The sequence below is a fragment of the Pseudoliparis swirei genome, chromosome 20 (assembly GCF_029220125.1).
Source record: "Pseudoliparis swirei isolate HS2019 ecotype Mariana Trench chromosome 20, NWPU_hadal_v1, whole genome shotgun sequence".
Taxonomy (NCBI): Eukaryota; Metazoa; Chordata; class Actinopteri; order Perciformes; family Liparidae; genus Pseudoliparis; species Pseudoliparis swirei.
This window is the reverse complement of record NC_079407.1, coordinates 291,756-304,232: the sequence shown is the minus strand read 5'-3', so window position 1 is coordinate 304,232 and position 12,477 is coordinate 291,756. Positions and strand designations below refer to the sequence as shown.

The window sequence follows — 12,477 nt, the reverse complement described above, 5'->3', positions numbered from 1 at the left end:
TCACATGACATCTATTGTTCATCTGGTCTCATGACATCTATTGATCATCTGGTCACATGACATCTATTGTTCATCTGGTCACATGACATCTATTGTTCATCTAGTCACATGACATCTATTGTTCATCTGGTCTCATGACATCTATTGATCATCTGGTCACATGACATCTATTGTTCATCTAGTCACATGACATCTATTGTTCATCTGGTCTCATGACATCTATTGATCATCTGGTCACATGACATATATTGATCATTTAGTCACATGACATCTATTGTTCACCTGGTCACATGACATCTATTGTTCATCTAGTCACATGACATCTATTGTTCATCTGGTCACATGACATCTATTGTTCATCTAGTCACATGACATCTATTGTTCATCTAGTCACATGACATCTATTGTTCATCTAGTCACATGACATCTATTGTTCATCTGGTCACATGACATCTATTGTTCATCTAGTCACATGACATCTATTGTTCATCTAGTCACATGACATCTATTTGTTCATCTGGTCACATGACATCTATTGTTCATCTAGTCACATGACATCTATTGTTCATCTAGTCACATGACATCTATTGTTCATCTGGTCACATGACATCTATTGTTCATCTGGTCACATGACATCTATTGTTCATCTGGTCACATGACATCTATTGTTCACCTGGTCACATGACATCTATTGTTCATCTGGTCACATGACATCTATTGTTCATCTAGTCACATGACATCTATTGTTCATCTAGTCACATGACATCTATTGTTCATCTGGTCACATGACATCTATTGTTCATCTGGTCACATGATATCTATTGTTCATCTAGTCACATGACATCTATTGTTCATCTGGTCACATATCTATTGTTCATCTGGTCACATGACATCTATTGTTCATCTAGTCACATGACATCTATTGTTCATCTAGTCACATGACATCTATTGTTCATCTGGTCACATGACATCTATTGTTCATCTAGTCACATGACATCTATTGTTCATCTAGTCACATGACATCTATTGTTCATCTGGTCACATGACATCTATTGTTCATCTGGTCACATGACATCTATTGTTCATCTAGTCACATGACATCTATTGTTCATCTGGTCACATGACATCTATTGTTCACCTGGTCACATGACATCTATTGTTCACCTGGTCACATGACATCTATTGTTCATCTAGTCACATGGCATCTATTGATCATCTGGTCACATGACATCTATTGTTCATCTAGTCACATGACATCTATTGATCATCTGGTCACATGACATATATTGATCATTTAGTCACATGACATCTATTGTTCACCTGGTCACATGACATCTATTGTTCATCTAGTCACATGACATCTAGTGTTCATCTGGTCACATGACATCTATTGTTCATCTGGTCATATGACATCTATTGTTCATCTGGTCACATGACATCTATTGTTCATCTGGTCTCATGACATCTATTGTTCATCTGGTCACATGACATCTATTGTTCATCTAGTCACATGACATCTAGTGTTCATCTGGTCACATGACATCTATTGTTCATCTGGTCACATGGCATCTATTGTTCACCTAGTCACATGACATCTATTGTTCATCTGGTCATATGACATCTATTGTTCATCTGGTCACATGACATCTATTGTTCATCTGGTCACATGACATCTATTGTTCATCTAGTCACATGACATCTATTGTTCATCTGGTCACATGACATATATTGTTCACCTGGTCACATGACATCTATAGTTCATCTAGTCACATGACATCTATTGTTCATCTGGTCACATGACATCTATTGTTCATCTGGTCACATGATGTCTAGTGTTCATCTGGTCACATGACATCTATTGATCATCTGGTCACATGACGTCTAGTGTTCATCTGGTCACATGACTCTTGAGGACTTCCTGGTAGAGGGCCCTTCTCTGTTGCTCTCACTGAGCGTGCGAGGTCAAAGGTCAGAGGACGCTGTGTGTACTCGTGTTGATGTGGCCTGTCTGACCTCAGCAGTGATGTGATTGGTCTAATGAGGAACAGTTTCCTCTGAGAGCTCCAACAGGGAGAAACACCACAGAGACCTACACAGCTCTCAGCCAATCACACGTCAGTATAAACCCTCCAAGTTAAACAAGGCTAGACCAGGACTAGACCAGGACTAAACCAGGACTAGACCAGGACTAAACCAGTACCAGACCAGGACTAGACCAGGACTAAACCAGGACTAGACCAGGACCAGACCAGGACTAAACCAGGACTAGACCAGGACTAAACCAGGACTAGACCACGACTAGACCAGGACTAAACCAGGACTAGACCAGGACCAGACCAGGACTAAACCAGGACTAGACCAGGTCTAAACCAGGACTAGACCACGACTAGACCAGGACTAAACCAGGACTAGACCAGGACTAACACCAGGACTAGAGCGGGACTAAACCAGGACTAGACCAGGACCACCAGGACTAGACCAGGACCACCAGGACTAGCGCAGGACTAGACCAGGACTAAACCAGGACCAACACCAGGACTAAACCAGGACTAGAGCGGGACTAAACCAGAACTAAAGCAGGACTAACACCAGGACTAGTCCAGGACTAGAGCAGGACTAGACCAGGACTAAACCAGGACTAGACCAGGACTAGAGCAGGACTAGACCAGGACTAAACCAGGACTAGACCAGGACTAAACCAGGACTAACACCAGGACTAGTCCAGGACTAGAGCAGGACTAGACCAGGACTAAACCAGGACTAAACCAGGACTAGAGCGGGACTAAACCAGAACTAAAGCAGGACTAACACCAGGACTAGTCCAGGACTAGAGCAGGACTAGACCAGGACTAAACCAGGACTAGACCAGGACTAAACCAGGACTAACACCAGGACTAGAGTGGGACTAGACCAGGACTAACACCAGGAATAGAGCAGGACTAGACCAGAACTAAACCAGGACTAGAGCGGGACTAGACCAGGACTAAACCAGGACTAACACCAGGACTAGAGCAGGACTAGAGCGGGACTAGACCAGGACTAAACCAGGACTAGTGCGGGACTAGACCAGGACTAAACCAGGACTAGAGCAGGACTAGACCAGGACTAACACCAGGACTAGAGCAGGACTAACACCAGGACTAGAGCAGGACTAGACCAGGACTAACACCAGGACTAGTCCAGGACTAGGGCGGGACTAGACCAGGACTAGAGCAGGACTAGACCAGGACTAAACCAGGACTAGAGCAGGACTAGACCAGGACTAACACCAGGACTAGAGCAGGACTAACACCAGGACTAGTCCAGGACTAGACCAGGACTAACACCAGGACTAGTCCAGGACTAGAGCAGGACTAACACCAGGACTAGAGCAGGACTAACAGCAGGACTAAACCAGGACTAGTCCAGGACTAGAGCGGGACTAGAGCGGGACTAGACCAGGACTAAACCAGGACTATCACCAGGACTAGTCCAGGACTAACACCAGGACTAGAGCAGGACTAAATCTTTCCAGCTGCTTTCTTGTGAACCCCTTCTGATGTGGTCCAGGCCTCCACCGGGCTTCAGCTCTTCTTGTTCCGCTGTTGCTCAGAGGGTCCTCATAGCAGCTCACAAAGAGGAACCGTCAACACTTCTGATGCGGGCTCAGACTGCAGGAACAAACGCCACCACATCTGAACTCTGACACTTAGCGGGAGAGGAGGCATACTGACTCTGGTTCTGTTTCAAGTTTTCAAGGTTTCAAGTTTTTATTGTCACATCCTTTTATACAAGTATAATCGGTTAGTGAAATTCTGCCATGTGCAAAACACCCCTATTAGCAGGAAAGCAAGACTAAAAAAAAAAGAATAAGAATGAGAACTAAACTATACAATATCCACAAAAAAAAAGAAGAAAGTATTAACAATATATATATATAAAACAATGTAATAGAATATACACATCATGACAATATATATATATAAAACAATGTAATAAAATGTCACTTTTTTGAGACAATATATATATATACAGGGACTGTCTCAGAAAATTAGAGAATAATGATAAAGTTCTTTATTTTTCTGCACGTGGCTCAAAAAGCAAAAATATAAAGCGTATTTCTGGATTCATTGATAACTGAAATATTGCAAGCCTTTTATTCTTTTACATATTGCTGATTATGGCTTGCCAGCTTACAAGAAAAGCTCTAAAACTTCTATCTCATAAAATTTTATATTTCCTCAGACCAAGTAAAAAAGATTTATAACAGCTGAGTGTTTGTCAAGGCTCAGGAAACCCTTGCACAGGTGTTTTCGAGGTTAATTGAACAATTCAAGTGATTTTGTTTAATACCCTTACTAGTACTTACTTTTTCATGATATTCTAATATTTAGAGACAGGATATTTGAGGTTTTCAGCTATAAATGCATAATCAGCAATAAATCCAGAAAAAAGGCTTCAAAATATTTCAGTTGATTTGTAATGAATCCAGAATACACTCGGCTGACCTATTTTCGGCCATGGGTAAAAATAAAAGAACTTCATCACAATATTCTAATTTTCTGAGACAGTCCTGTATATGTGTATATACATACAATATATATATACAATATATATATATAAACAATGTAATAAACATATACACCATGGCGCATAGATATTCAAGCAGAATATGTTCTGGGTGTGGTGTTAATGAGGTCTCAGTCCTTGTTCAGCAGCTGATGGCCTGACTGAAGAAGCTGTCCTGTCTGTTTGTGCGGCACTTGATACTGCTAGTATACGCCTGCCTGATGAAGGGTGAACAGTTTGTGGCGAAGGGTGGTTATTATCTTTCATCATAGTCACGAGCCTCTGGTTCTGGTCTGAGGTCTGGTTCTGGTCACCAAACCTCTGGTTCTGGTCTGAGGTATCTGGTTCTGGTCTGGGGCCTCGGGTTCTGGTCTGAGTCTCTGTGGTTTCTGATCTAAGGGCCTGGTTTCTGATCTGAGGCCCTCTGGTTTCACAGTCTGAGGTCTGGTTCGGTCTGAGGTCTCCTGGTTCTGGTCTGAGGCTGGTTTCCTCAGTCTGAGGTCTCTGAGGTTTCTGATCTGGGCCTCTAGTTTCTCAGTCTGAGGTCTCTGTGGTTCTGATCTGAGCCTGGTTCTGGTCTGAGGAGTCTCGGTTCTGGCCTACATTCTCTTAAGACTCCAAAGTGTCCACTGGAACAGCTCGAGGGGTTTCAGGAGGGCAGACCAGGTAGGCTCACCCAGAAGGTTCTACCAGGTGAACCTGCCATAGCTCTCCTGGCCCGCTTGCCCAGCCTTGTGCGATCAGAGGAATAAAGTTCCTCCGGCAGGTCAGGCAGTTGAACACAAACGTTCCCCACCAGAGAAGAAAACTGCTCATTAACACAAGGAGGAGAATTCTCTTTGTTGGGTGAGCCTGAAAGGAGCCACCTGAAGGGGCGCCCGAGACCTGCTGGGCCAGACCTCCATTTTGATGCATTCAGGGACTCTGCGACCTGCTTTAAGTTCTCTGTTATGAGTCTATTCAGGCAGCCCTCCTGTCCCCTTAGCCACCTGCTTCTGCTTGTGGTTCTGGCTCTGCTTCTGGTTCTGGTTCTGCTTCTAGTTCCTGCTTCTGGCTCCCTGGTTCTGGTTCTAGCTCTGCTTCTGCTTCTAGTTTCTGGCTCTGGGTGCTTGGCTCTACTTCGGCTCTGGTTCTGGGTCTGCTTTGGTTCTACTTCTGGTTCTGCTTGTGGCTCTGGTTCTACTTCTGGCTCTACATCTACTTCTAGCTCTGCTTCTAACGTTCTGCTTCTAGTTATAGTTCTACTTCTGGCTCTGCATCTACTTCTAGCTCTGCTTCGGACTTCACCAACCTTGGTTTCTTCTGCTAGTTTCTGTCTTCTGCGCGCTTTCGCTACCAAAATTTCTGGCTCTGGTTCCGCTGCTCTGCTTCTGCCGCTGGCTCCTCAGTTCCTGCTCCCTTCTGAACCTGCTTCTGCTTCTGCTTCGCTCTGCTTAGTTCCTTTTGGTTCTGTAACTTCTGGTTCTAGCCTTCTGGTTCTGCTTCCTGGTTCTGCTTCTGGCTCTCACTCAAGCTCACTTTGGGTTCTGCTTTGGTTCTCTTTTTCCTGGGTGCCTGGGTTCTGCCTGGCTCATCTGCTTCAAGTGCTTCTATGGTTTATGGTTCTACTTCGGTTCGCTGCGGCTCCTGCTTTGCGCTGGTTCTAGCTCTGGTTCTGCTTCAGCTCCTGCTTCCTGGCTTTAGCTCTAGTTCTAGCTCTACTTCTAGTTCTGCTTCTGGACTAGCTTCTAATGGTCCTGCCGCTCTGCATCTCACTTCTGGCTCTGCTTCTGGCAGCACCTGGTTCTGCTTCTGCTTCACTTCCTGGTTCAGCTCTGATTGCTGAAACTCTAACTTCTCGCCTAAAGCTCTAGTTCTAGCTCTGCTTCTGGTTCTGCTTTTAGACTACTTGGTTTACGTTCTCACTTCTGGCTCTACATCTGCTTCTGGCTCACTTCTGGTTTCCTTCCTTGGCTCCTTCTGGGTTTCTCGCCCTGGTTCTGCGCTCACTTCTGGTTCTACTTCTGGCTCTGGTTCTGCTTCTACTTCTAGCTCTATGTTCTGTTTCTACTTCTAGCTCTTTTCTAGTTCTACTTCTGCTTTCTGCTTCTACTTCTAGTTTGGCTCTGGTTCTGCTTCTAGCTCACTTCCTGCTTTCTAAGTTCATCACTTCTGGTTCTGCTTCTGGTTCTGCTTCTGGTTCTACTTCTGGCTCATTTCTGCTGGCTCCCATCTGCTTCTGGCTCTGCTTCTGGTTCTGCTTCTATTCTACACTACTTCTGGCTCTGCATGCTTCTGGTTCTGCTTCTAGTTCTGGCACTGGCTCTGCTTCTGGTTCTGCTTCTGGCTCTGGTTCTGCTTCTGTGGCTCTAGTTCTATTTCTACTTTAAGCTCTGCTTTATGGTTTCTGCTTCTGTTCTGCTTCTGCTTCTGGTTCTGCTGCTTCCTGGCTCCTGGTTCTGTAGCTCTGCTTCCTGGTTCTGCTTCCTGGCTCTGGTTCTTTCTGGCTCAGCACTGCAGTACACTTCTGGTTCTGCTTCTGGGTTACTTCTGGCTCTGCATCTGCTTCTGGTTCTGCTTCTGCTTCTGGTTCTGCTTCGAAGAAATATATATATATATATATATATATATATATATACACAGTAACCATCAGTATGCAGGTCCTGCTGTACAGGTACTAATAAATAGAAATAGAGTGTTTATATATCACTCTTTTCTTTAACTGTGAACCTCTTGGAGTCTCAAGGTTTCAGGGTCTCTGTCCAGGTTGCCGTGGATACGTTAGCTTTCACACAGTCGTAGATCTCTTGAGACAAAAGACTTCTAACGGGAGACAAAGCACCCTCCAACAGGCCGGGACACGCCTCCTTCTACAGGCATGGACACGCCTCCAACAGGCCGGGACACGCCTCCTGAAGGCTGGGACACGCCTCCTTCTACAGGCATGGACACGCCTCCTTCTACGGGCATGGACACGCCTCCAACAGGCCGGGACACACCTCCTTCTACAGGCATGGACACGCCTCCAACAGGCCGGGACACGCCTCCTTCTACAGGCATGGACACGCCTCCAACAGGCCGGGACACGCCTCCTTCTACAGGCATGGACACGCCTCCAACAGGCCGGGACATGCCTCCAACAGGCCGGGACACGCCTCCTTCTACAGGCATGGACACGCCTCCAACAGGCCGGGACACGCCTCTTGAAGGCCGGGACATGCCTCCTTCTACAGGCATGGACACGCCTCCAACAGGCCGGGACACACCTCCTACAGGCCGGGACATGCCTCCTTCTACAGGCATGGACACGCCTCCAACAGGCCGGGACACGCCTCCTTCTACAGGCATGGACACGCCTCCAACAGGCCGAGACACGCCTCCTAAAGGCCGGGACACGCCTCCTTCTACAGGCATGGACACGCCTCCAACAGGCCTGGACACGCCTCCTGAAGGCCGGGACACGCCTCCTTCTACAGGCATGGACACGCCTCCAACAGGCCGGGACACACCTCCTACAGGCTGGGACACGCCTCCTTCTACAGGCATGGACACGCCTCCAACAGGCCGGGACACACCTCCTACAGGCCAGGACACGCCTCCAACAGGCCGGGACACACCTCCTACAGGCCGGGACACGCCTCCTTCTACAGGCCAGGACACGCCTCCAACAGGCCGGGACACACCTCCTACAGGCCGGGACATGCCTCGTGTCCTCGGGGGACGCGTCCACACCTTCAGAGCTCAGGAGCCAGTAGGAGGAGCTTGAATTCATATTATTTACTGATTGGCTGCCCATGATCATGTGACCTCTGATAACAGCTAATTCATTAAAAGACTAAAGCTGCGTTCACACCAAAAGCGAAACAATTTTTTTCGCGCGACCAAATCCCATGAAAAGTCAACGTACAGACGCGTGTGCCTGCGATAGACGCCATATTTTCCCGGGCGGCGTTTGAGAAGCGACTGTGATGTGGGCGACGCGTTTTCAGCGGCACAATTTTCGCCCCGAGTTGAAATATTTCCACTTTGAGGCGTCATCTCGCAACTCGGGCCAATCAGTTCTTGAGTTCTCTCTCGTAGCTGGAGGCGGAAGTCTTCCAGACGTAACAGTAACTTCATCGGTGAAAGTGACCGAGCTGAGTGAGCCTACGGGTGATGTCATGCAGGCACGTGCACAGATAGAGCCCTAGTGATGCTCAAGCTCCTCCCCTTTGCCCTTGATGAGAAAAGTGCCCTTTTTGCTGGAGCTCACTTTTTTCATTCATCAGTATTTAAGAATAAAAGTTACTCTTTCTTTCATAAACTCCCCCCAAATGTGCTTTAATATCCGACGGGTCATTTATTTGAGTTCTTGTGAGAATTTCGCACCGACATGGGGCGCTCACGAGCCCCCCCTCCCGCCGTGCCCCTCCCTCCTTCTCCTCCACTTCCTCCTCCGCGCAGTGCTCCTCGCGCCACCAAACGGGTGCACCTCCTTCTCCTCTGACCCGCAGCATCAGACACAGGTCATGACGGTGTTTGTCTCCTGATGTTGTTTTGTGATAAATCAACCACAACATTAGCGCTGCTGAAAACATGACGTCACACCTGGTCCGACGTTTCCTAAAAAATAAACAAACAAATACTCACGAAATCCGTGATTTCAAAGCCTCGTCCAGCTGTTTACTGACGTTAGTTATGTTTTGAGAATAGAGAGAGGGAGAGAGAGAGAAGAGAGAGGGAGAGAGAGAGAAAGAGAGAGGGAGAGAGCGAGAGAGAGAGAAAGAGAGAGGGAGAGAGCGAGAGAGAGAGAGAGTGAGAGAGAGAGAGAGAGAATTCTTATTCAGTTCTATTTAATAGGATTTGCGTGGCCAGACTGAAAAAAAATCATAAGGCCTCTCTTGTTCAGAGGGCGGGCCAAATGTGGAGGCGGGCGTATCCGGGCCTTAGTTTGAGGACCACTGCTCTTGGCTGTTGATGTCTATCAATATCGCTCATTTTGAAAATGATGTAAGAGGGCAAGATGGATCCGTATCAGACCAGGAGGGCAATACGTGGCTGGCATGACGACCCATTAGCCAATCAGAACGCTTGTACTGTCATTGCTATATAATAATTCATCTTTATTCTAGGGCTGGGCAACGATTACAATTTTTAATCACGATTAATCGCATGATTTCCCTGATTAATCGCGATTAATCGCATTTATATCATAAAATCAATAATTAATTCAAAAGTAGTGTATAGCGCACTTCTATTTTAAATGTTCTGCCATATGAATGAAAGTGCCATAACATGTGTTGTCCCTGTTAGAGACACCAGAAAACACTTTCAGTGCAGTTTGTCAATTCCTAGAACTTGACACTTATTTTAAATGTACTGCCATATGAACTAAAGTGAAAAAGTGCTGAGATTAAACATCTCTCTTGTTCTGCATGTTTTGTGATATACATGCCTAAAAGGTGCCTAATATTTCTAGACTGAAATAATATCGGCATTATAATTATTATAACTATGAGGATTTTTTAGTTGCCTATTTTGTGGAGCCCCTCAGGACGTGGTGCCCTACGCACAGCGCGTAGTGCGCTATGGGAGCGGCGGCGCTGGGAGGAGTTTATAGCACAAACAACAATGAACTAGTGGAGGCGGCGAGGTGCTCCGTGTTGCCAGGTTGGAGATGGTGAAGTATCGTACCAAAGGCTCAAAATGGTTGTATTTGGAGGATAAGTCAACGGACTGGGATGTGCTGTGTGGACCGTGACGGGAGGACATCAACAGGATGACCGACTGCATCACGGAATACATCAAGTTCTGTGAACACACCACCATCCCATCACGGACTGTGCTGCTTCCCAACAACAAGCCCTGATCACCAGGGACCTGAAGGCGCTTCTTAACAAGAAGAAAGCTGCTTTCAGGTCTGGAGACAGGATGAGCTGAGGAGAGCCCAGCACACCTGGAAGGTGAAGCTCAGGAGGGCAAGGACTCCTACAGGAGGAAGCTGAGGCCAAACTCCAGCTGAACAACACAAAGGAGGTGTGGTCTGGGATGAAGCAGATAACTGGCTTCAAGGTGGGAGGGAGACAGCCAGGGCTCCTGGAGGGCCAACCAGCTCAACTGTTTTTTCAATAGGTTCAGTTCACAGCCCTCTCCTGTCTCCTCCACACATCACACCTCCCAAACACCTCCCCCTCTGTCCCCCCTGCTGAGCTGCACATCCACCCAGCCCTCAATTACAATGGGCTCCTCCCCCTCCCCTCTCTGTGACGACTGACCAGGTGAGAAGACAGCTGGAGAAACTACTCCAGCGCAGAGCTGAAGGTCCTGATGGCATCAGCCCCAGGGTCCTAAAGACCTGCCCACCCAGCTGTCTGGTGTCCTGCAGCGCCTCACCCACAGCCTGAGGCTGGGGGAGGTGCCGGTGGAAGACGTCGTGCCTGGTCCCTGTCCCAAAGAAGTCAACACCATCTGGCCTCAATGACTACCGACCGGTCGCCTCACCTCCCATGTGATGAAGGTGCTGGAGGCTGGTCTTGGCCACCTCCGCCGCAGGTGAAATCGTCGCTGACCCTCTGCAATCTGCTCCCCAGCCTGATGTGGGAGTGGACGACGCCAACATCTACCTGCTGCAACGAGCTCAATCGCACCTGGATGGAACCGGTGTCTCTGTGAGAGTCACTTTCTTTGACTTCTCCAGTGCATTTAACACCATCCAGCCACTGCTGCTGAGTGAGAAGCTGCGGTGGCCGGTGTGGACGCGTCCACCATCTCCTGGATCACTGACTACCTCACAGGCAGACCACAGTTTGTCAGAATGGGGCGGTGCTGTCTGGAACGGTGGTCAGTGATGTTGGAGCCCCACAGGAACTGTTCTGTCTCCTTCCTCTTCACCCTGTACACCAGTGACTTCCAGTACAACACGGAGTCATGCCATCTGCAGAAGTACTCTGATGACTCTGCAGTGGTCGGGTGTATTAGGGATGGACGGAGGAGGAGTACAGGGCAGTGGTGAGCGACTTTGTAAAGTGGGCCGATGAGAACCACCTGCGGCTGAACGTGGCCAAGACCAGAGAGATGGTGGTGGACTTCAGGAGGAAGAGCTCCTCCCTCTGAGTGTCCTGGGAGTGGACGTGGACATGGTGGAGGAGGACAGTACTGGTGGAGAGGACCAGTACCTGGTGGAGGAGGACCAGTACCTGGGCGTCTCCATCGACAGCCGACTGAACTGGAAGGCCAACATCAACGCTGTGTATGAAGAAGGAGGAGTCGACCTTTTTCCTGAGGAAGCTTCGATCCTTCAACGTGTGCAGCAAGATGCTGGAGTTATTCTACCAGTCGGTTGTAGCCAGTGTGCTGCACTTTGCCATTGTCTGCTGGGGAGCAGCATCGAGCCGTGACACCAGCCGCCTTAACAAACTGGTGAGGAAGGCTGGCTCCATCATCGGCTGCCAGCTGGAGCACCTGGAACAGGTGGTGAGAGAGGACGTTGAAGAAACTGCTGTCCATATTGGACAACCCGACCACCCTCTCCACCCGGACCTGACCACCACTCCTACAGGGACAGAGGAGGACTTTCTCCAGACGTCTCCTCACGCTCCGCTGCCACAAGGACAGATACAGGAGAACATTCCTGCCGGCGGCTATGAGGCTCTATAACAGTTCACTTCTTGCCAGATCCTAGTGCAATAACTGAATACTTACACTATGTTGATCTGCACTATACCACTAGAGGACTAGAACCATACAGGGTTACCTCACTATACCATAGAGGACTAGAACCATGCAGGGTAACATCACTATACCATAGAGGACTAGAACCATACAGGGTAACATCACTAGAGGACTAGAACCATGCAGGGTAACATCACTATACCACCAGAGGACTATAACCATACAGGGTAACATCACTATACCATAGAGGACTAGAACCATACAGGGTAACATCACTATACCATACAGGACTAGAACCAT

The 12,477-nt window shown here is 47.9% G+C and overlaps 1 protein-coding gene across 1 annotated transcript; it reads left to right on the top strand.

The window, feature by feature from the left end:
* Positions 1–7,405: 7,405 nt before the first annotated feature.
* Positions 7,406–8,293, top strand: LOC130210678 (uncharacterized). Its single transcript, XM_056441162.1, has one exon. The coding sequence runs from the start codon at positions 7,406–7,408 to the stop codon at positions 8,291–8,293; it is 888 nt and encodes a 295-aa protein (XP_056297137.1).
* The last annotated feature ends 4,184 nt before the right edge of the window (positions 8,294–12,477 follow it).